Source organism: Bubalus kerabau, chromosome 13 (assembly GCF_029407905.1).
Source record: "Bubalus kerabau isolate K-KA32 ecotype Philippines breed swamp buffalo chromosome 13, PCC_UOA_SB_1v2, whole genome shotgun sequence".
Classification (NCBI taxonomy): Eukaryota; Metazoa; Chordata; class Mammalia; order Artiodactyla; family Bovidae; genus Bubalus; species Bubalus kerabau.
Genome location: NC_073636.1, coordinates 66,446,969 through 66,471,348, shown reverse-complemented (window position 1 = coordinate 66,471,348; position 24,380 = coordinate 66,446,969). Strand labels below are relative to the sequence as shown.

Genomic DNA, 24,380 nt, shown 5'->3' with positions numbered 1-24,380 from the left:
TGCTTCCTGACCTGCATACAGATTTCTCAAGAGGCAGGTCAGGTGGTCTGGTATTCCCATCTCTTTCAGAATTTCTCACAGTTTATTGTGATCCACACAGTCAAAGGCTTTGGCATAGTCAATAAAGCAGAAATAGATGTTTTTCTGGAACTCTCTTGCTTTTTCCATGATCCAGAGGTGTGAATAGACAAGAAAACATTTTGCAAGCAGTGAAATCCTGCACCTTTTAGGGAATTACCATTATTATTAATCAGTGAGCAGAGAGGATGTCTAGGTCTTCATTCTATTTTTGGGGGTGTGGCTGTGCCGGGTCTTTGTTGCTGTGCAGGCTTTATCTAGTTTCGAGGAGTAAGGGCTACTCTCTAGCTGTGGTGCGTGGGCTTCTCATTGCGGTGGCTTCTCTTGTTGCAGAGCATATGCTCTAAGGCACAGGCTCAGTGGTTGTGGCGCATGGCCCTAGTTACTCTGGGGCGTATGGGATTCTCCTGGACCAGGAATTGAACCCGTGTCTTCTTCATTAGCAGGTAGATTCTTTACCACTGAGCCATCAGGGAAGCCCTGAAGTCTTCATTCTTGACAGAGCTGGGAGAAGACAGGAGGGTGGATCCCCTTAGCTTTAAGATGTTAATAAATCAGGAGCTGCTCCAGGGAGGACAGGAAGGTGTGGGTCACATTCCATACTGTGTGGACTCCATGAAGCAAGCCCTCCCCACCTCCCTGGAGGTTCTACGTGTGAGAGTTTGTGTGTGCATGCTGTCACTTCAGTCGTGTCCGATTCTTTGCGACCCTGTGGACTGTAGCCTGCCAGGCTCCTCTGTGCATGGGATTCTCCAGGCAAGAATCCTGGGGTGGGTTGCCATGTCCTTCTCCAGGGGATCGTCCCTATCCAGGGAACGAACCCGAGTCTTTTATGTCTCCTGCATGGGCAAACAGGTTCTTTACCACTAGCGCCACCTGGGAAGTTGGAAGTACAGCCAGTTTTAGATGTCAGCCCAGGAGGGGCCAGAGGAAGCACCTAATTCACCTCCAGTTCCCACTGGGTACAGTTGGGTAAATGGAGGCTCCAGCTCACACAGCCAGAATTCCAAACCTGGTTGGTCCAACCCTGGGTCCTGTTCTTTTCACAGTCTGAGGAACATGAGCTTGTGGTTGCTAACGACGGGTCTAGTGTGGACAGAGGTTGGTGAGAGGAATTCTATTGTGTGCAGTGCCCTAGGCTAAGACTTGCTGGGAGCAAGTAGAGAACAACCTATGCTGGGGCCGAGGGCCTGGAGCCTGCAGGCAGTGTGTGTGTGTGGGAGGTGGGGGCAGCACGTGCCTGCCTCCGTATACATGGATATGTACCCGGCATCCATGCAGAGTGAGATTGGGACCAGGGGTCTGAGACTGGAGGAAGTGATGGGGGGTTGGATCCAGCTTTAAGGGTTAGATAATGGTTAGGCTGGAATCCAGAGTGCTGGAATGTTAGAGCCCGCCTGGGGACCCCCAAACCACTGATTACTGGCCTTCTCTGGCTCTTGCGCACAACAGCTATCAGCTATGAGATCATTTCCAGAGTGCCAGGCCCTGAGTTAAGTAAGTCCTTTACTCCTCCCAGCAGTCCTATGTGGAGAGTTCTGACATCAGACCCGTTTGACAAAGGAGGAAGCAGAGAGGTTATGTCACGTGCACAGCTGGTAGACTTGGGACCCTCATCAGACAACCCCGGGGTGCTCCTTTCCCCAGTCGTTCTTCCACCCTCTCCCATGCAGGAGGCAGCCCGTGCCTCCAAGTTTCACAGAACAGGATTCTCGCCTGGTTCTGCCAGTTACAAGCTGTGTGAGATGCTCAATCTTTCTGAGTCTCTGTTTTCCCTTCTGAAGAATGGGAGATAAGCATATCTGCCCCTTTTCCAAGTGGAGACCCTTTTCCAAGTGATAATGTAGATCTGCGTGCGTGCTAAGTCACTTCAGTCATGTCCGACTCTTTGCGAACCTGTGGACTGTAGCCCGCCAGACTCCTCTGTCCATGAGATTCTCCAGGTAAGAATCTGGAGATGGAGTGGTTTGCCATGCCCTCCTCCAGGGGAGCTTCCTGACCCAGGAATCAAACCCACGTCTCCCATGGCTCCTGCATTGCCGATGGATTCTTTACCGCTGAGCCTCCGAGGAAGCCTGATATACATCTAGCACACGGTAAATGCCAGTGCCTGTCCTCATTGTCACCTTTCCCTTACTTGCTGCTTCAGGCATTCATTCATTCATTCATTCATTCAACATATATTTTCCGAGTGCCTCCTGGATTCCAGGCCCTGTGCCAGGTGTCTGGGGCAGTAGCCAGCAAGCTGTGAAGCATTTCTCAGCTCCCGGGAGTTGTAGGGGGAAGGGTTCAATCTGCCTGTCACTGGGTGGGGGGAGAGGAGTGGTCATCGGTCAGCAAAGCTCCTGGCCAGTCCCTGTCTTGAGTCGCAGCCGTCTCCGAGGCGGCTGACAGGTGGCCTGGAAGAAGCAACTCTCAGAACTGGGTCTTTAAGGATTTTCAGCCTGTCACAGGGGCAGGGAGCAGCTCCAGCGAGATGGAGAATGAGATGGAAAATGTGAGATGGCTGCTGCTGAGGCCTTAGGAGGACCACGAAGCTCCCAGGGCTCCCAGTATTTCTGGCAGAGGGGCTTGGCCTATGTCCCTGGGCACACTCTCTCCTGCACACACAAACTCACGTACCCATATTCACGGTGCATGCGCAGAGATCCACGCCCACTGACACACGTCTCATGTACCCATTCAGGGACAGGCTTGTGCTCTCTGCTTTCCAGAAGCACACTTGCAGGCGTATTAAAGAGGAGACCCACTCAGAGAAGTACACAGACCCACGCAAGATACACCATACGTGTCTCCTCATACCCCCCATTACCGGACAGACACAACACAGACTCACACCATCTAGGAGACGGCAGGCTCAGAAACACACCCTCACACACCGCCAGACACATTTGGCCACGTCCCAGAGATGGACAGACCCTGGAGACAGTCTCAGACATATCGGAAGTACACGTGCGTATGCGGGCACAGACTTGGTACACAAACCCACGCAGACTCATTACACACAGGTGCTGGCACCTGCAGAAATCCACAGACCCACCCCTGCCAGGCGGGCATAGATACCGCCCATCACCCAGACACCCCCACTGTGTCTGCCACAAAGACAGCAAACAGCAGACCCAGGCTCACTGACCCGGGCTTACACACACGGGCTCACAGACACACAGCCAGGAGACACATGTGAACAGGACATGGAGCCATGACATAGAAGCAGACCATGAGCACAGAGCGTTCAGATGTCAGGTCTGTAGCATTTGCTAGCAGGAGCCAGAGACCCACAAAGGATGATACCCAGACATGCTCTCTCTCTCTCTCTCACACACACACACACACACACGCTGGCTGTGACATTTCAGCCACACAGAAACACAGGATATCCTGGCCCGTGTCTCCCTGGAGCTCATGTGTACAAACTACTGTTTTCAGCGCCGCCACGAGGCTTCCTTCCACCAGGCTGCTGAGAACGGTGAGGAGTGTGACAGGGGCTTGATTTTGCAACCTTTGGGATCTGGGTGCCCTGGAGCCTGACTGAGGCTGAATGGTTTGTAGGCAGATAAAGGGCTGGCAGGTCACCGAGGTGGAGAAACTGCATCAAAGGCCCTCAGGCCCCGGACACACGACACTTGGGCTGGGGCCCAGTGAGCCAAACAGAGCAATTGTCAGGCCTGCCTGCAGGAGAAATAGTGCCCAGGGGCACCTCCCTCCTAATCTCCTCGGAATTTCCTGCTTGCCCTCATCTCCTGTCTCCTCCCCTTGCCCCTTTGCTGGGGCTGTGGAGGACTGTACCATTCCTGTCCCTAATGAGTGCCTGATTCTGCCTGGGAAAAGGAGACTGGGATAGAGGAAGTTATGTGGGCACTCAGAGGATGGGCCTGGAAGACTTCCTGGAGGAGGAGGCATTAGAGTTGAGGAGTTAGCCTTGAATGACTGCCTCTGTGTCCAGCGGCTGGGACCGTGCCTGGCACATCCTAGCGAGTCAATAAATATTTGTTGCACGATTGAATGAAAGGCAGTGATCGGGGTCTGCAGGTGGGCTGCAAGCAGACTATGGGCTTAAAATAGAAGAGCTTGGGGGAGTGGTGCGCGGGGGGGCAGTGGTGAGGGGGAGACTGGGAAGGGGAGGTGGGCCCGCTCGGGAAGGGCACTGGGTGCTGGGCTGACTGAGGCATTGTGAATGCCTTGCTGGTAGAGGCTGTGTTGACCTAGAGCAGGGCTAGGCACTGCCTCCTTTCCATGTGTCTTCAGCACGGGGCAGAAGACCCAGGGGCCTCTGCAGGGACGTGGAGAAATTCCACTTTGGGGATCAGGTCTGGGCCAAACCTTGCTTTGTTGCCTCTTCCCTGTACATGAACCCTGTGTTCAAGGCCCCTCTTCAAGCCTCAGTCTTCCTGCCTGTAAGATGGGAACTTAGGGGGTCCAGTGATTAATAATCTGCCTTCCAATGCAAGGGATGCAGGTTTGATCCCTGGTTGGGGAATTAAGATCCCACATGGTGTGGGGCAACTGAGCCCATGCACTCTAGAGTCTATGCTCTCTATTAAGAGAAGCTCCCGGATCACAGTGAAGACCCACTATAGCAAAGAAAAAACAAAGGGAACTTAATTCCTTTCTTTCTTTCAGAGCACTTGGGAGGATTAATGGTCAGGTATACAGCACATTCAGCACCATCCTGGGCACAGCAGAAGGGAGGGAGCCCCACATGTGTAGTCTCTGGGGCAGAAAGAGTTCCTCAGGGGAGGAGCTTGGCTAAGTTCTAAGCAGAGGCCTGACCAGCAGCCAAGGTTATAACTAAGATCATTCCCCTGGGTGCCGCACAGGCGTGACCTCATATGCAGTCACATTCTCTTCCTTCTGGTGCCAGAAGGAACTGGGAACTGGGGTGGGGAAAGAGCCCAGAGACTTGGGTGTTCTGGGCCGGGCTGGCCCTGGCAGTCACTGGAGGAGCCCCACAGGTCAGCGGATGGTGCTGGCCTCCCTGAGGAATGGTGGGGAGTTGGAGAAGGTGGGAGCAATAAGCCAGCCTTTCCCTTTTTTGGGGTCCAAGGCGGTAGAGAGCACTGTGGTCTGGAGCCAAGCCCACTTGGGCTAGAAACCTTGTTCTGCCTTTTCTTTTATGAGCTTTGTCTTTACAAGCCTCAGTCTCCTCATCTGTACAATGGATGGGCATGCTGATGGTGCTCGCCCTACAGTGTTGCTGTGAGGATTAAATACGAGAAAGCATGTATGTGAGGATCACCCGGGGCCTATATGGTCTCAACAGCTCTGCACCCTCATCACTCGTTATCGCCAGGCTTGGATCTGGGATTTTGTTTTTAATGTTTATTTATTTATTTCATTATGTTGGGTCTTAGTTGCTGCACACGGGATCTGTGTTGCGGCATGTGAAATCTTTAGTTGCAGCCTATGGGATCTAGTTCCCTGACCAGGGATCGAGCCCAGACCTCCTGCATTGGAAGTGTGGAGTCTTCCACCCTGGACCATGGGGAAGTCCCACGCCCTGGGTCCTTGACGACAGGGGTTGTGCCTGGCTCTGGGTGTGGGTCTTGGCATGGAGCAGGGGCCTGGGAGGTGTGTGTGCAGCTGAAGTGCATTGTGGGTATCCCCAAACACATCTCTCCCTGCAACGCCCACCCTTTTCCCTCCTGCCCCAAGTCAGGCCACTGCTGCAGGCTCTCATCCAGAGATTCCTTTTTGCTGATGAGGGCCACCTTTGGGGCTCCCACATTCTAGAAGTGGGGTGAAGAATCTCCCATTGCCTGTGCCTCAAGGAGAAGCTCAGACTCCGAAGAGTTTGGGGTTCTGTATCCAGGCTGAACCAGCTGTCTTTACCCTGGTTTTGCCCCAGATCCACATGAGTTCTTCGGGGTCCAGTGCCTCGACCTCTCCCCTCCACACCCCTCCTGAGCCCTGCCCAAGTGCCTGGGTGGCCTGTGTGGTCCTGCCTTTCTCAGCCTCACCTCACCCCGACTCCACCCAAGCTCTGAGCGCTCTGTGCACCCCAAGCCTGTCTCTGTCTTCTCTGCCGCGGGGCCTTTCTACTGCAGTTCCTCCCGCCTCCACCTTCCTGTGTTCAGCTCCAGGCCAGGATCCTGACTTAGACACCTAGGCGCTTCCTGTAGGCTCCTTTGGGGGCATTTACCTCTAAGTAATTACATTATTAACTAGATAATTGCAGGTTTCATCCCCCTTCCCCACGCTCTGCAAGAGGACACAGCTCTTACCCTGGTGGGACTTAACCCCTTCCTTTCACATTGGTGTCTGTAAAATGAAGCTCAGAGAGGTTAAGGGGCTTGCCAAAGGTCACGCAGTCTGTAAGTGGCAAGAGGCAGAAGGACTAGGGTCCCTGGTGCTCTTTGCTGGATGCTAAGCAGGGGGAATGGTGCCCGCAAAGGTTTGGAGATGTGCGAGCTGGAGTGTGCTGGTGCCTCAGGCCACACCGCCTGGAGCCACTCCCTTGACTCTCCAACCTCGCCTTCCCTCCCTGTACACCTTTGAGGCTGTGCTCTCCCTACTCAGATATTTGGCTGCAGCCCAGAGGCTGTTTGGGGGATGATTTTGGATTTTTTAAAAATTATATTTATTTATATTTATGTTGGCTGTCCGGGTCTTCGTTTCGGCACACAGGATCTTCAATCTTCGTTGCGGCCTGTGGGATCTAGTTCCTGGGCTGAGGATCGAACCCAGGCCCCCTGCATTGGGAGTGCGGAGTCTTAGCTCCTGGACCACCAGAGAAGTCTCTGGGGGACGTTTTAAATACATCCAGATCCAAATGCTACTTTCCTTCCTGTCAACAGAGAAAGGACAGGAGGGACACTGCTGGGTGTCCCCGCTCTGAGCGCCCCCCAACCCAGAGGCATCAGGGGCTGCAGAGGTCTCGCTGCTTTGGCTAGTGAGGCCTGGAATGGGACAGCGACAACTCAGGCCTGGCCTTGGAGGTCAGCGGTGTCCAGGCATCTCCTCCCTCCTCAGCCCCCGCTGCCCATGCACGTCTATGCCGACACACACACAGCTCCCCACCAGAGAGTGTCTGTGGTCTCATGCACAGAGCTGTGCCACATCTGAGAGGCTCACTCCTGATTGACTTTGGAGCCTTCTTCCTGACCCTCTGTTTGCTTATCTGTAAAATGGGCATCTATAGAATAGCACTTGCCTCAAAGGAACTGTTACTGAGGTAATGGACATTCAGAGCTCAGCCCGGTGCTGGCACAGGGTAAAGCCTTGTATATACCAGCTATTGTTATTGTCATTACTGTCCCATCAGAGACACCATCTAGTCTAGTTTACGAGAGCTCAAATTGGACTCGAAACCTGGCCATGCTGTTTAATATGTGACCTTGAGGTGACCTTGCCGACCTCAGTCCCTCACCAGTCAGTGCGGATGGCTGGGGATACAGCGAGATAACGTGTGCCACCTGGCACAGTTGGTGTGCTCGGGCAGCCCTGTGCCTGTGGGCATATTGCTCTTGGAAAGGCAAGTCCAGGACTCTGTCTTCCGCCACTGAGACCAGGCAGCCTCCGTGCCAGTGGGAGGGGGCATTGTGTGGCATGGCCATGCCTGGCTGGGGTCCAGGCCCTCCTTCTCCAGGACCTTTGACCCTGACTCCACTAAAGCTAGAGCCCAGCCTCCACACAAGGAGGCTAAGCTGGGAAACAGGAGCGCAGAGTCTCTCCTGGCTTGACTCCGGACAGTCTGGGGGACAGTGGGGTGTTCCAGGCCCCCTTTAGACCTCAGAGCCCCTGCCTGTGAAGGGATGGAGTCTCTGGGCCCCCCGCCCCTGCTACTGCTCCCACAGTTCCTGGTTTTTGAGCTGGAAAGGAAGTGGAGCTGCACAGCCTCGGCCCTCCTTGGGGTCCAAGTGCGATGATCTCATCTGGAGCCTTGTCAGACCCTGGAGGACGGGCAGAAGGGACAGCAGATGGCTGCCCTGGCCTCCTGGGGGGCTGGCATGCCGCCCTCGTGGCCACTGCTGGCCCACCCTGCAGGTCAGCCCTTCCAGGCGGGAGTGAGTGGCTTGGCCAGAGCCAGGGTGGCAGATGGGCAAGCAGCCTGGGCTTTGGCCTGAGGGAGGGACCATGGTGGCCAGGGTGGTGTGGAGAAGGCCGGCTAGGCGGAGGCTCCCAGGCCTCTATGGAGTGGTTGCCATCCCGCAGATCGAAGCTTCTGGATCCCTCAGCTCGGCTGTCATTCCTGCTGGGTCTGTTGCCCATTGGTGGGTCAGGTCCCTAGAACCTGGGAAGGAAGTGATAAATTTGGGTAAGGTTTGAAATTGAGCGAGGCTTCCCTGTGACTCAGATGGTAAAGAATCCACCTGTAATGAAGGAGACCCGGGATGGATCCCTGAATTGGGAAGATCCCCTGGAGAAAAGAAGGGTAACCCACTTCAGTATTGTTGCCTGGAGAATTCCATGGACAAAGGAGCCTGGTGGGCTACAGTCCATGGGGTCACAAAGAGTCAAACATGACTGAGCAACTCACACTTTCACTTTTCTTTGAAACTGAGCAGGGATGTAGTCGGGCTGGGACATATGTTACACTCCATGAAAGAAAAACAAGGTTGAGATGGACGCGATGGGCCTAGAGGGGTCTGGAGGGCTTCTCTGAGGAGGTGGCCTTTAAGTGGACGCTTCAAGCAGGACAGGCAGCCGGTAGTGGGAGATGCAGGGGAGGGGAATCCAGACAGAGGCTTAGAGGTGGGACAGGCGAGGTATCTTCTGCCTCTGGGAAAAGAACTGAGTGGCTGATAAGAGGAGGAGTTGGGGTTGGCAGGATCAGGCTTCTCTTTTGCTCTCAGGCCCAGTGATTTACATACAGTAAAATGAACTTTGGCAAGTGTATGGAGCTCTGTAACCACCACCATAACCATTCCATTCCCCAGTGGCTCAGATGGTTAAGAATCCACTTGTAATGCAGGAGACTCGGGTTCAGTCCCTAAGTCAGAAGAGCCCCTGGAGAAGGAAATGACAACCCACTCTAGTATTCTTGCCTGGGGGAAATCCCATGGACAAGGAGCCTGACGGGCCACAGTTCACAAAGAGTCAGACACGACTAAAGTGGCTGAGCCGCACCAGCTCTTGCCCCCTGCCCGACATTTCCCCATACCACTTGGTGGCCAGCGCGTCCCTCCTCCAGCCCCTGGCAACCACTGATCTGTTTCCTGTCCCTATAATCTTGCCTATTCCAGAATATCATGGAAATGGCTTCATACAGTCTATAGCCAACTGAGTCTGACTTCCTCCACTTAGCATAATGCCTTTGGGCTTCACCCGTGTGGTTGTGGGTATCAGCAGTTCCTTCCTCTTTATTGCTGAGTAGTTATTATATGGATGTACCACCGTTTAGCTCTTCACCAGTTGAGGGACATTTGGGCTGTTTCCAGAGTTTGATGATTGTTGAAGGATTTCACATAGGAGAATTAATGGTTAAAAAAAAAAAAATCACTCCATGTACTAAGTGGAGAACAGATTAGTGGGGAGTAGACTGGCCATCCTGGGGACCGAATCCAGTGATTTGGCGATGAATCTGGCTCACTGTGTGTGTGCTCAGTCGTCTCCGACTCTTTATGACCCCACCTGACTCCTCTGTCCTTGGAATTTTCCAGGCAAGAATACTGGAATGGGTTGCCATTTACTACTCCAGGGGATCTTCCCAACCCAAGGATCAAACCTCCATCTCCTGCATCCCCTGTATTGAGGGGTGGATTCTTTACCCACCTAGGAAGCCCATAGGTACTCAATAATTCTTCATATAAAATGGCTGTGCCCTGTGGTAGCCAGGGAGGCTTCTTGGTGGAGGTGGCATTTGAGGTGGAGGGGTGAGGAGGTGGGAGACAGATGCAAAGAGGAAGGAGGCCCAGGCAGTGCAGAGTCCCCATGGGAGCTGGGTGGGCTGGGACCCCAGCTTCCTGCTCCTGCCCCAGCCTTGGTATCCCAGGGTTTCTAGAATGTGGTCTGCAGGGCCCAGATCAGGATTCCCTGGGGATGCTGGGTGAGCAGGCACCCGCCAGGGCCCACCCTAGCCCCATGCGGGCTGATGCTCTGGGGTAGGAGTTAGCCAGGGGACCTCAGCTCTGGAACAATCTCTTTCTTGTTGGCTGATAAGAGGCTACCCCCTCATGCGTTCAGGAACCTCCTGTCCCCCTGGCGCCTCCTGTCCCCTCTGGGCCAGCTGGGAGCTGTTGCCGGGGGCTCTCCCACCTTTTGCTACTTGCTGTGTTTCTTTAAGGGGCTTCGTGTTCGTCCCTTGCACCTCCAACGCCATGGGCTGGGAGACCTCACCAGCTGCTTTCCCAGTCCAGTTCCATCAGACGCATGTATCTGGAGCCCCTCCGAATGTTCCAGTAGCCCCAAATATAACCCCTCCCTTCTGTCCTCATTGTGCAGAGATTAATCATCTTACATTCCAGTAGGTTTCCTGCTGAAAGTATTTTTTCCTGGAACATTTTGTATTTTTTTTGGCCATGCCACGCAGTTTGCAGGATCCTAGTTCCCTGACCAGGTATCAAACCCCGACCCACCACAGTGAAAGCCCCAAGTCCTAACCACCAGACTGCCAGGGAATCCCCTTTTCTGGAATATTTTAAATATGGCTTGAAATCAGAGCTCTTCTCCAGCTTTATGCCCTGATGGTGGAGAGAGAGGGTCTGGGGTTGCTACCCAGACCCTACAGATGAGGTGGCTCCAGAGGAAACACAGATTCCATTTTATTTTGTGCCGTGTCTCCCTTTAGTCTCTCTGCTGAGAGTAATTTTCAGAATAGTGTTTCTAAATGTTTAAAACAAAATGTAAAGGAAAGCAAGCATATGGAAATATAATTATTAAAGTATATATTTAAATGATGACATAGTAATAGGTGTGCTTATTAACTCATAAGATCTGGAAATAGGTCTACTAACACTGTAATTTCAAAGTACTGATGAGTGTAAAGGATATTTTGACATTTCTGCAACAACTGTTATATGCTATGAAAATCTATGTGGTTTCTTTTGGTGCCAAAGCCGTAAGTACTGCTGATACGACTGTGGTTTGTCCAGAATAGAAGGAAATGTTAATTTTTAGTTAGTGTTAGTGAAAAATAAAGGCGTGATTTTTTCCCCCCTTACCACTGAAGTTCATGGGCTCCCTGCATTCTGGTGCAGACGACAGAGCCTGAGTCCTGCTTGGAGGTGTCTCTGGGTGACCTTGGGCACAGCCCACATCCCTGTGCTCCTCTGTGGTTCTTTGCCCCTAGAATGAGATGGTAATTCCTGTGCGGCCTGGCCGTGGGGCTTCTGTGAGGACCCACGAGATGAGTCACGTGGAATGTCTTTGTAAACTGTGACGCCCCGTGCTGCCATGCAATGCCACGCTATTATTAGCGGTCGTGTGAGCTCATGTTTGGCCCTCCAGCCCAGCGTGGACCGAGAGACTCTTCCTGGCTAATTCCCCCAGGGTTCCTGGGAATCAGTCCGTTTGGGGGAACTGGCCTGCCCCTGAGAGGCTGCTTCCTGCAGGCTGACCTCATGGGTCATTAGGGAGTGTGGTGGGGATAGACTGAAATGTACTTGTGGGCACATAGTGGGTGGGGGAGCAGACCCTGCCCATCCTCCTGGGTGGCATGGGGGTCTGAGGCCAGTGCCGGAGCAGCCTAGGCGCTCCCTCTTTTAAAAAAATTAGTTAATTAATATGGCTGCATCAGATCTTAGTTGGGGCACATGGGCTTCATTGCTACACAGCATATGGATCTTAGTTCCATGACTAGGGATTGAACCCACGTCCCCTGCATTGCAAGGAAGATTCTTAATCCCTCTGGGGAACTTCTGAGCCTCAGTTTCCTCATCTGCAAAGTGGGAACATTTCCCCTACCTACCTCACAGGGCTGGTAAGGGGATCAGACTGTTGTGCATGTACTCCGCTTGGACTGGGCCTGGTCATCAGTGAGCTGATTTTTATTTGAGGGCATGTCTAGACATGGGGGGCTAAGGATTCTAGGGCAGAGGGAGGGCTGTGAGCACCGTGAGGAGGAGACCTGGGGAGAGGCGGGGCTGGATTCCAGGGTAAGAAGCGTGAACCTAACACAGAAACCAGCAAGAATCAGGGAGGAAATAGAAACCTACCTGCTTTTTCTTTCTTTCAAGTTTTTCCCAATAAACAGGTGTGACCTCTATGAAAGTGAAAGTGTTAGTCACTCAGTCGTGTCCGACTCTTTGTGACCGCGTGAACTGTCTGTGGAATTCTCCAGGCAAGAATACTGGAGTGGGTTGGGTTGCCATTCCCTTCTCCAGGGGATCTTCCCGACCCAGGGATCAAACTCCGGTCTCCTGCATTGTAGGCAGATTCTTTACGATCTGAGCTACCAAGGAAGCCCATTACCTCTATATAATCAGAGCAGAATAATATTTTTTTTTTTTTTGCTGCACCGCACACTTTGCGGAATATTAGTTCCCTGACCAGGGATTGAACCTGGGTCACAGCAGCGGAAGTGCTGAATCCTAACTACTGTACCACCAGGGAATTCCCAAACTAAATATTCTCTGTAAATGGAAAGTCTGACTACCGAGGCTGCAGCGTGGATGTGCGATCTAGTCTTCAGACCTCTCCCCTCAACTCCCTGTCCTCAGGTTAAACAATCAGGTTAAGCTTCAGGGGGAGGAGAGGTTACCTCGAAGGAGCGGCCAGAGCAGATGAGTTTGGAGGCCTAGCAGACTGGGTCCAATCTGGGCACCTTTCCTCAGCTTCTTTTTTTTTTTTTTAATTCGTTTTTTAATTTTTTGCTTATTTGTTTCTTGGCCCTACTGCACGGCATGTCGGATCTTAGTTCCCTGACCAGCAATCAAACCTGTGCCCCCTGCAGTGGAAGCAAGGAGTCTTAACCACTGGACTTCCAGGGAAGTCCTTCCTCAGCTTCTTTAGTCTGGCCTTTCTGACAGGGGGTTGAGAATCAGGGGCCCCCAGGCTCTGAGGTGGGCACCTTTGGGCAGTGTGGCCGTTTTCTGTCTGCCATGGGGGATGAGGTTTGGGTTTCCCCACCGATACGGGGTGGGGGGTGGTCTCTGACAACCTTACTGAGTAGCCACAGGGCTGGCAGAGTCCAGTGGAGTTTGGCCCCTCTCTCCCCACTTCCGTGCTTTTGGGGTGAGGGGCTCAACTGGGTCACTGAGCTGTCTTTGAAGGGAAGGCTGAGCCCCCCACCCCTCTGGCAATTCCCTACCAGCTCCCTCCATTGGATCAGACAGCCCCTGGATGCAGGAGTCCCTGGAGGTGGAGAGGCTCGGTGAGGTCTAAGAACCTCGGACGAAAGCAGAGTTCTGCTCTTTGCCCCCTCCTCGTGTCCCAGAAGCCTCTTTCCCAGCCCCCACCTCAGACCCCGAAAGCTTAACCCCGGCCTATGTCCCGCCTTCACCAGCTTCTGCTGCCCACATCCCAGCAGACCCAGCCATGCGGCCCACAAGCCAGCCTTTGTGGACTCAGCCTCTCCTGTGGACCGTGCCAGGAGGGGCTGACTGCATTCTGCCTGCAGCTGGGACAAACCCCCAAGGAGCCTGGGCCCCCCTTGGCTGCCACGGAGAGATGGAGCTGGCATGAATGCAACATCCTGCATTTTCAGAAATGGACTGTGGTGAAGGGGGGGCCCGGAGAGGCAGCTGCTCGTGTGAGAAAGATCATTCATTCATTCATTCATTCACTTCTTCAATAGATGCTTACTGAGACCCTGCTCTGTGCCAGGCTCTGGGCTGGGGGATCTTGTGTGCTGAGACACAGGACTCTTGCCCATTTAGGGAAAAAGACTGTAAGGAAACACCCTGCCTTAGAGTCACTCGGGGGCCCCCATTTCCAGGGTTTCTGATTCAGTCGGTCTTGGTTGAGGGTGTAAGAATTTCACAGTTCCCCGATGTAGCCCACACTGCTGGTCCAGGGACCACACTTTGAGAAGCACTTGATTCAGGACCAGGTGGAAGAATTTCAAGTGGTTTGTATCCGCTATATTTTCTAAATTATTTCTATGGTCATCATTTACTTTTATCAATAGAAAAATCAGTTATTTAAAAGGTAATTTTTTAAATGGTCCTGCAAAATTGACTTCAGTGCACTGGATGTGGTCCTGTGATGAGGGGTGTCACCTCTTATGATCTAAATGTCACACATCTTTTTTTAAAAATTTCATTTATCTTTAATATTTATTTGGCTGAATGGCGTCTTCGTTGTGGCACGTGGGATCTTCGTCGAGTCATGTGGGATGTTTCGTTGTGGTACATGGACTCTCTTGTTGTGGCACACGGGCTCCAAAGTGTGCAGGCTCAGTAGTTATGGCACATGGGCTTAGTTGCTCCTCAGGGATCCTAGTTCCCTGACCAGGGGTTGAACCCACATCCTCTGCATTGCAAGGAGGATTCTTAACCCACTGGACCACCAGGGAAATCCCTAAATGTCATACGTCTTTTAATGTAGCCAAGCATCATTAGTTGTGGATGCCCTGCACTTCCCTTTGGCTCCTCCTGAGCTTGGGGTCCACTCAGACCCCCACATCCTCCTCATCAACATGTTCTATAAATGGTATGGTGAGGATTTGAACACAGGCCCGTCTGGAGGCTGGTTTAGCTTGGATTTAGCCAACTGGCCCACACTTCCTGAGTGCCGTTTCCTTTATGCTTCCTTAATCTTGCCAGCTGAAGTGCGTGTGGACCCCTCACTTCCTCATTTCTTTAACTGATGTGATCATTGACTGGCCCACTTCCTCCTTCTCCGTGGATTAGTTATCTATTTTATATATAGCAGTTCAGTTTCTCTTTTTAGTGTACAGTCTTATTTAATGCGTTCAGTCACACGAAAGTCAGATCCTTTTATTTGTGATTCAGCTTTCACATCTGCTGTTAGACATAGTGATCACTGGTTTCTTCTCCTGGGTCTCCCCACTGCTACACTTTGTCTAGTGATTGCTGCAGGTTGGTGTGTCTCCTTATGGTTGTTTGCCTAACCATACATGCCACCATGCTCTCAGGATGTTGGGCCCTATGCTGGGTGTGGGGGATACAGCAGGGAGTGAGATAGACATGGAGAAGCCCCCTGCCCCTGCCCCTGGCACTCATAATGTCTCTGGGAGATAAACTATTAAATGAAGAATTACTGATGGGTTCATGTGGACAAAGGGGAAGTGAAGGACATCTGGGAACTGATGACAGAGGTGGTCAGGAGCTGCCTTGAGGAAGTGAGGTCACCCTCCTCAACCCAACCCCCTCCACTTAAAACCCAAGCTCAGATTCTTTTATTTTTATTTTTTTGGTTCTGCTGGGTCTTCGTTTTTATGCACAGACTTTCATCTCTAGTTGCAGTGCGCGGGCTTCTCGTGGTGGCTTCTCCTGTTACAGCACAGGGTCTTCAGTAGTTGTGACCCATGGGCTTAGTTGCCCCACGACATGTGGAATCTTCCCAGACCAGGGATCAAACCTCTGTCCTCTGCATTGGTAAGCAGGTTCTTAACCACTGGACCACCAGGGAAGTCCCAGACTCAGATTTTTTACTCAGCCCTTCAAAGCCCTAGATGGCTGACCGTTGTCAGTTTCCCTAGCCGCACCTTACCCCTGTAGCTTCCCTGGCCACTTTGCTGTATCCTGATACACTGAGCTCTTTCCTGCCTCAGGGCCTTTGCACACACTCCCCCCACCCCTCTGTCTCATGGGTGTTCCTTCTGCCTCAGCTCAAATGTCCCTTTAGGGGTGGCCTCCCCAGCCATGTCCTCTAACATAGCACGTTCCCCCATCACTCTATCATCTTACCCACGTGTTTTGTTTTTGGCTTTTTATCTTCGTAACTCTTAACAGTATCTGAGAGGTTTTTTAATCTGTCCATTTACAGTGTGTCTAGCCAGTGAGACTTGGGGCTCCATACAGACGATACAGAAAGGGCCACGTTCATCTTGGTTGCCATGCTCCTTCCCCACTCCCCTGCTTGCACAGGGCCTGGTACACAATTGGTGCCCATAAATGCTTGTTGAATGAGCCCTTTTCTGCTTCCCCAGTGTATTAGTTTCCTGTTGCTGCTATAAGAAATTACCAGAACTCTAGTGGTTTGCAGCAATCCCGGATTATCATCTTACAATTCTGAAGATCAGAAGTCTAAAAACCAAGGTGTTGGCAGGACTCCACCCCTGTAAAGGCTCTGGCAAGAGTCCATTCCCCTTTCCTGCTTCTAGAGGCTGCCTGCCTCCGCTGGCCCTCGGCCCTTTCTCCACCTTCAGCGTACATCACCCCAGCCTCTGCCACATCACCTACTCCTGCTCTGATCGCTTTGCCTCCCTCTTTTTCTTTCTTTTACTTTTTATGTATTTATTTGGCTGCTCCCGGTCTTAGTTAAGGCATGCGGGTTCTTCAGTCGTCATTGCAGCATGCAGGATCTTTTTTTTGGTTGTGGGACGCAAACGCTTAGTTGAGGCATGTGGGATCTAACTCCTTGACCAGGGATCAGATCTGGCCCCCCTGCATTGCGAGCGTGGAGTCTTAGCCACTGGACTACCAGGGAAGTCCCTTACCTCCCTCTTATATGGATGCTTATGATTACATTGGGTCTACCCAGAAAATCCACGATAATCTCCCAATTTCAAGATCCTTATTTTAATTATATCTGTACAGTCCCTTTGCCATGTAAGGTGACATATTCAGATTCTGGGAATTAGGATGTGGGCACTTGGGGGGTTGCATTGTGCAGCCTCCCACTCTCAGACCCCCCTCCCTCAAGGGGTGCCTAGGACAGTGTCGGGCATGGCTTGTGCTCAAGCACTCTGGCCACTGCCGCAGGGCCCAGCGACCTGACCTCTCCTCCCCTCTGCAGGACGAGATCGAGGAACTGCGGGCAGAGATGCTGGAAATGCGGGACGTCTATATGGAAGAGGATGTGTATCAGCTGCAGGAGCTGCGGCAGCAGCTGGACCAGGCCAGCAAGACCTGCCGCATCCTGCAGTACCGGCTGCGCAAAGCCGAGCGCCGCAGCCTCCGCGCTGCCCAGACCGGCCAGGTGGACGGTGAGCTCATCCGCGGCCTGGAGCAGGATGTCAAGGTGAGCCTGGGCCCCCTCCCCAGTCCTCAGAGGCGCCCCTGCTGGGTGGGGTGGCGGGGAGGGTCCTGAGCCTGAGTGGGCCCTGGTCAGCTCACTCCTTCTGTGTCCCTTGGGCGAGTCCCATCATCTCTTTTTACGTCAGCATCCTCATCTGTAAATGGGGATCCCCGATGAACTGATAGGCCATCAATATGAATCCTCCCAGCAGCAGCTGCCGTGTGAGTCGCAGTCACACACCTGGTGCTGGGCTCCGTGTTGTCTCTGCGCAGTTCCGTGGAAGTTTTCTTTCTTGTGCTGAAGGAGAGTAGTGAAGGTCTGGGGTTGGATAAGGCTGGTTTATATCTTGGCCCCAATATGCCCTAATTTTATGGTTTTGAGCAAGTCACCTGTGTTTCAGTTTCCTCATCTGTAAAATGGGTTTAACAGCAGCCCATGCCTCACAGGGCTTAATGAGATGAGATGAGATCAGGTAGGTAAGAGGTCACTGTAAACACTGAAAAATGTTAGCTACTATTATTATTCGCATTTTTCTGGGTGAGGAAAGTGAGACTCAGGGAAAGGAAATACCTCTCCAAGGTCACGGGACCCGCTGTGTACCTGGCAGAGCACAGACTCATCGGCCTCCCATGCTGGCTGCCTGACCTCACTGTCCTCGGCCTCAGGGAGCCGAAGGATGGCCTGCAGTCTGGCGGGGGGAGGATTCTGCCTTACCTGTCTGTGTGAGCCCAGGTCTGGGGACTGAGAAATCTGGGGGACCTAGCCCAACACCAAGCTCTCAGCACTCAGCCCAGCGTCATCCAGGTATGTAGGAGCTGGGGGTGAGGGCATCTTGCACAGCCTGGGGGCCTATGGGGTCTTCCTGCAGGGGGACCTCTGAGCCGAGGCTTGAGGCACAAGAAGAAGTGTTGGAGGAAGAGGGCCCCTGAAAGCGGGTGAAGAGTGAACACCAACCCCACCCTGGACTTTGCGTCTCCCATTGTCTTGCATGTACCAGCTGCATCAGGTCTGCTGATGACGAAACAGAGCTCAGAAAGGTTATATCTCCAAGTCCAAAGTGCACCAGGGACCTCCCTGATGGCCCAGTGCCTAAGACTCTGCACTCCCAAAGCTGGGGGCCTGGGTTCAATCCCACATGCCACAACTGAACGTTTGGCAGACTGCAACAAAGATTGAAGATCCCACGTGCCGCAACTGAGACCGAGAGCTGCCAAACAAGTAAATACAAATACTTTTTAAAAAATCAAGAAAGGAAGTGCTCCTCGTTATCTGAGAAGGCAGCTTCTGGGATAAATGGTTACAGAAATATTCAAATTCCCAGCACCGGATTGAGAGTGTGGTGGGTGAAGGAGAGCCCTAGAGGCTTAGAGGAATCTGGGTTTGGGTCCAGGTAGTTGGGGCTTTCAGGCAGAGACCCAGAAAAGTCAGCCTTAGATGAGGAAGGTGTGGAGGAAGGCTGGAGCTGAGAGCAGACTGGCTGGGTGGCTGGTGCCTCCATGGGAGGAGCCGGGAGCAGCTGGTGTGTGTGCAGAGTGTGAGTGGGGAGGCCCCTGGAGTCTGGGCGGGGGGGGGGGGGGAGCGGGCCCCTTCTGTTGGGATTTGAACCAGCCAATCAGCAGTCGGCTTGCCCCTTCCCTCCCTCCTCTCCCTGAGCCTGCAGCTGGGGCGCTGAGCTCATCCATGCCGGCCTGGACTGGACAGCTCTGGCTGCCTCCCTCAGTCCCATGTGCTGGGGACGTTCTGGGGCGTTTCTCGGAGGTTCTCAGAATGCTGACTTCCCTGGTATCGCCTGGGAGGGCTTGATGGACCTAAGTGTGGAAAGGTCTGCTTGCTGTCTGGAAGGGACCCTCTGATTTCTCAGCCAGCAAGAGCAGACTGGCATGGGGCCACTTCTTGGGGTCTCAGTTTCCTCTTCTCTTAAATGGCGGGGTTAGAGCAGCTGAATTTTCAGGGCTTTAGCAGCTCCAGTGGTTGTAGCCAGCAGGTGGATTATTGGTGTGGCTGCTGTGAAAGAAACCTCAGGCCTTGGTCCTCCCTCTCCCCCTGCCCCCCCAGGCTCTCTCACTCTTTGCTGGTTCTCACAGTTGGCAGGACCCACAGAATCTCGGCTGGAATGTTGTCCATCATGAGGAGGGCAGAGGTGGGGACAGAAACCTGCTCTGCCACTCGCTTGCCCTGTGGCTTTGGGAGAGCTGCTTTGCAGCCTGAGCCTCAGTTTCCCCATGTGGAAAATAGGGGTGCAGCAAGTCTCTACCTGGAGAGACTTTTGTGAGGATAAGATGAAATAGTGCAAGTAAAGAGCATGCTGATCGCAGGGGCCCGCTCGGGATGCTCCCCCAGCAAATAAGTAAATGTTGGTTGGGGTGTTACTGTTATTGTTCAGGAGAAAAACTTAAAAGTGGGATGAGTGGCTGGGCCAGGGCGAGGAAGTGGGTGGAATCTCAGCCTCCCTGGATGGATAAGTATAGCCTGGAGGTTTGTTTACCATGCAGATTCCCAGGCCACAGCCTCAGGGGCTGGGATCCTGTGGGAGAGTATCAGGTTCCAGGAATCAGGGATGAAAATTCCCACCTGAAGAGACCCTTGTAGGGAGCCCCAGGAAACACCAGTAAAACATTTCTTAGAAGCCGTTGCTGGAGAAAAAGTTTTGGCTTGGGTTTACTTCCTGGGTGACTCGAGCAGGTTACTTTCTCTTTTTGTGCCTCAGTTTTCTCATCTGTACAATGGGGATGACATTCCCACCCTCCCTGGATTCTTGGGAGCATGTAGCCACACTGAGTCCAGATGCTGCCTGGACATGGGGTGTTCCTCAGTGAGGGCTCCCAGCCCCTGCCCCGAGGGTTCAGCGTGACAGAGTCGCCTTAAAGCCTTAGGCTTAGGAGCCGAGGGGCCGATGAGCGAGCTGGCTGTGGCCTGGAGGCTGCCAGTTGCATTTGGCAGGAGCCGGGCCCCAGCGCTGTAAACAGTGACCTCATGGCTGAGAGCATTTGTTTGTGCTTTGGGGATTTGCCCTGGTTTCCGGAAGCTACAGCTGCTTCGCCTCCTGTAGTATCTCAGTCTCCCCAACTTGGGGATAGTTGGGAGGGTCGTGAAGGGATCACATGAGACAGGCAGGTGGGGCCCTTTGAGCCCCTGATGCTGTGAGCACAGGTTGTGCTTTAAAAAAAAATATATATATATATATATATTTAGTTTTTGGCTATGCTGGGTCTTAGTTATGGCACATGGGATCTTGCTTGCTGTGCATAGGCTCTATGAAAGTGAAAGTGAAAGTGAAGTCGCTCAGTCGGGTCCGACTCTTTGTGACCCCATGGGCTGTAGCCTATCAGGCTCCTCTGTCCATGGGATTTTCCAGGCAAGAGTGCTGGAGTGGATTGCCATTTCCTTCTCCAGGGGATCTTCCCAACCCAGGAATCGAACCCAGGTCTCCCACATTGCAGGCAGACGCTTCATCATCTGAGCCATAGTTGTACCTTAATGGGTGGGATCTTAATTCCCTGACCAGAGAGAGAACCTGCATCCCTTGCATTGCAAGGCAGATTTTCAACCACTGGACCATCAGGGAAGTCCCTGTGCTTATTATTAATAATTTTATTATCGATATTAACACAATGTGTTTTCAAGTTTCAGGCCAACAGCAGGCTCAGACTGAGAGCAAGACTCCAGAGCTGACCCACCTGATTTCAAATCTGGTTCTGTAGCTTCCTAGTGTGTGACCTTGGACAAGTGACCTTTTCTTTTTGAGCCCCAGAATGGGGATGATAAAGTACTTCCTGAGGGTTGAAAGGCGCGTGGTGCTTGCTCAGGGAGTGACCTGATTCTGCCTGCTTACCTGTGGGAGCCAGGGGGCCAAGGACCACTGAGACTCAGAGACGGGAAGGGACAGGCCCAGACAGCAAGGCTCCTGCCCTCTAGACGTGTGCTCTTTGTTGCTGAGGGCCTTCATCAGGGGCACCGGGCTCTGTGGGGATCTGAGATTTGTCCACACTGGAATTCTGTAAGCTACCTGGCGCTAGGCATTCTTTACAAGGCACCCCTGGGGATAGAGAGCAGATGGAGAAAGGGGTTCCTGGGGAAGGAGACAGAAGGCAGCTGGGGACTCATGGAAGGGATGAAATCCACAGAGTCACTCATGGACCTCAGAAGATCCAGGAATCCACACTGATCATGCCTTCTTGGTGGGGAGTGGGTCACCTGGTCACCAGGTTGAGGCCTAGGTGGGAATGGAGTGAACCCCAGGTAGAGAGGAGCTTGCCCAGGTGGGAATGTAGTTGGGAGAGGAGCCTTGGGTCCCCCCCAGCAGCTGGTCCCTCAACCCCAGTCAGGGACACAGCCCCCTCTGGACATTTGGGGGTGTGGGTGGTTGGGGGCGCATCCCCAGCCCAGTTTGGCCACGTGCAGCTCCATATGTCAATCATTCACTCCTTCATTGCCTACCGCCCATTTTGCTTGTTGGAATCTCGGATCTGTTTGTTCATCCAACAGGCATTTATTAGGCACTTAGTATATGCCAGACTCTGCACTGCTACCGGGATAGAAAGATATGAAGGAGCCCAGACATGGCCTGGATTCTGGACCTCTGTGCTCCACCAGTCCTGCCCGCTGGGGGCTAAGCAGATGGATGAGTGAGTGAATGAATGAATGAAGTATTCATCAGGACAGGGGCTCACTGGGTGACCCCACAGCCTAAAACTTGGGACCAGAGCCACAAGCCTGGGGCTGAATACCTCTAGCAGAAATACTGACACTAAACTCAAGAGTGAGGCTATGAGATGTTGGACCAAGTCGGATAAAATTAGTGCGCAGAGGTGAAGCGGTAATCTTAACAATGCATTACAAAATCATTTTTCTTTTTTGGCCACACCACGTGGCATGTGGGATCCCTGACCAGGGATCGAATCTGTGCCTGCTGCATTGGAAGCTTGGAATCTGAACCACTGTACCACCAAAAGGTCCCCCAAATCATTATACTTTTGAGTACCTGCTATGTTTCAGGCATTAGCCCAAGCCCTGTGCTGTTTATTCCCCACGGCAGCCTTTGTGACAAGGCACTGTCACCCCCTTTTACCGATGAGCAAACCGAGACTTCAGATTGTTAAAAAAACTCCTGTCCTGGGTCACACACCCAGTGAGGGCTGAAATTAGGCTTCAAGCCAGTTTTGCCACCTGCAACGTCTTTGTTCTGCTAGTGAGGAATCGCTCACCCCACTTTGTGGAGGGGGAAGGTTTTGGGGGCCTAGAGAGACTGTGGAAGGAGCCTGGTGGGCCGGCTTCTGGCTGCCCTTGGAGATCTTCAAGGGTGGAGAGAGGCAGTGGGCAACGGAGGGAGGAGAGAGAGGGAGTGCTGAATTTCCTCTCTGGCTGTTGTTTTTCCTGGCCTGCCTTGCACACTGCCAAGGGGTCTGTGCTGAGCTGGGCCTGGGCCCAGGCAGAAGGCAGAGCCAGGGAGGGCCCTCTTCCCTTCCGGCGGGGAGGAGGTGCCACGGTCATTTCCGAGACTGGCAGGCCCGAGGCGCTGGGCTGTCTGCCTCATCCTTCTTGCTGGCAAATGTCCTTGTACCCCTTGTGGAGTCCTGGCCACACGGTCCTTCAGCCAAAGCCCCTGAGGTCCCCCCAGCTCAGCCCACACAATCTCTGTTTGACTCTGAGCAGGTCATTTGCACTCTGAGCCTCTTATTTCCTTGCCAGCAAAATGGGGGCATAATTGGGGTGAAGATGGGTGAATCTGGCACATAGCAGGCATTCAACAAATGCTGGTGCTCAGTCCTCTTAGGGACGGAGGTTATGATTTACCATCTCAGAAGGGCCTTCCTTGGGACTTGCCTGGTGGGCCAGTGGCTAAGACTCCATGCTCCTAGTGTGGGGGCCCAGGGTTCGATCCCTGGTCAGGGAACTAAATCCTGCATGCTGCAGCTAAGACCTGGAACAGTCAAAAAAAAAAAAAAAAAAAGAAGAAGGGCCTTCCTCATCGCCAGGGACCCCTTTTCCTACCCTTTCACCCCCACCATCAGGGGATAGGACAGGGGGTGTCCTTGAAGAAATGGAGCATTTTTGCAGCAGAGCCCTGGAGCCGGTGACCTGGGGTTTGTGGGTCTGTCAGCTCCTCCCAGAGGGATGACCTGGACGGCTGCCCAGCCTCTGTCATTTGGGGCATGTTCTGTATCCCAGACAATTGGAAACAGGCCTCGGGGTCTGTGTCACACTGTGACCCCCAGCAAGCCATGCCCTCTCTGGACTCAGCCTCTCCCAGCAGCCGCCACCACTCACCCAGCATGCACTGTGTAGGCCCTGGGCCAAGCGTTCGGTGCAACAGCTGATTCAGGCCTCCTGTCGGCCTGTGAGGTTGTGCTATTATTATTGCACCCATTTTGTAGTGAAGGAGACAGAGGCAGAATAGGGAAATGATTTGCTCAGGAATATATGCTGGTCACTGGCAGAGAAAAAATGGGCTTCAAAGGGCTTTAGGGGAGTCTATCTTGCTCTGGGTTTCCCCTCTATGTATTATTATTTTTTTAAATTTATTTGGCTGTGCTGGGTCTTAGTTGCAGCATGCGGGATCTCTTTAGTTGTAGCATGGGAACTCTTAGTTCAGCATGTGGAATCCAGTTCCCTGACTAGGCGTTGAATCCGGGCCCCCTGCATTGGGAGCGTGGAGTCTTAGCCACTGGACCACCAGGGAAGTCCCTCCCCTCTCTTTAAAGTGAGCTTCTGGGACTTCTCTGATGGTCCAGTGGTTGGGACTCTGCCTGCCGGTTCAATCCCTGGTCAGGGAGGATTCCACCTGTCGCAGGAGCCCAAGAGGAACATCTACTGAAACCTGTGTACCTGTAGCCCGTGCTCTGTAAGAGAAGCCACTGCAAAGAGAAGCCCAGGACCGCAACTAGAGAGTAGCCCCTGATTTCCTCAACTAGAGAGAGTGCGCATGTGCTAAAGACCTAGGCCAGCCAAAAATAAGTAAGAACATACATATATACATAAATAAAAATGAGTTTCTGGTCCTGCCATAGGCTCTTGAGAGAACTGGGTGAGAAGGTGGATGGGAGAGGCTTTTGGAAGCATTAAAAGATCCAGATAAATGTAAAGGCACTGCTAAGGATAGACAGGGCCTCTCATTTTCTAGGAGCTGGACCATGATGTGAACACAGGAAGCATACGGTTTCTGGGTTTGGGTTTTGGTTCTCTCACTTCCTGGCTGTGTGACCCTTGTTGAGTTACTTGACCTTTCTGTGCCTCAGTTTCTTCCTCTTTAAGTGGGAGTGATAAGAATAACTGCCTGCCCT

The 24,380-nt window shown here is 52.8% G+C and overlaps 1 protein-coding gene and 1 non-coding gene across 2 annotated transcripts in view; one reads left to right on the top strand and one right to left on the bottom strand.

Annotated features, from left to right (window-relative positions):
- Positions 1–24,380, top strand: part of MTCL2 (microtubule crosslinking factor 2) — a 72,419-nt gene that overhangs the window by 5,820 nt on the left and 42,219 nt on the right. Inside the window, exon 2 of the mRNA XM_055544979.1 lies at positions 16,879–17,103. Within this exon, the coding sequence (XP_055400954.1) occupies positions 16,879–17,103 (225 nt within the window). The remainder of the gene's footprint in view (positions 1–16,878; positions 17,104–24,380) is intronic.
- TRNAG-UCC (transfer RNA glycine (anticodon UCC)) lies at positions 12,496–12,567 on the bottom strand. The gene has a single exon. It is a non-coding gene; the product is annotated as a tRNA-Gly (tRNA).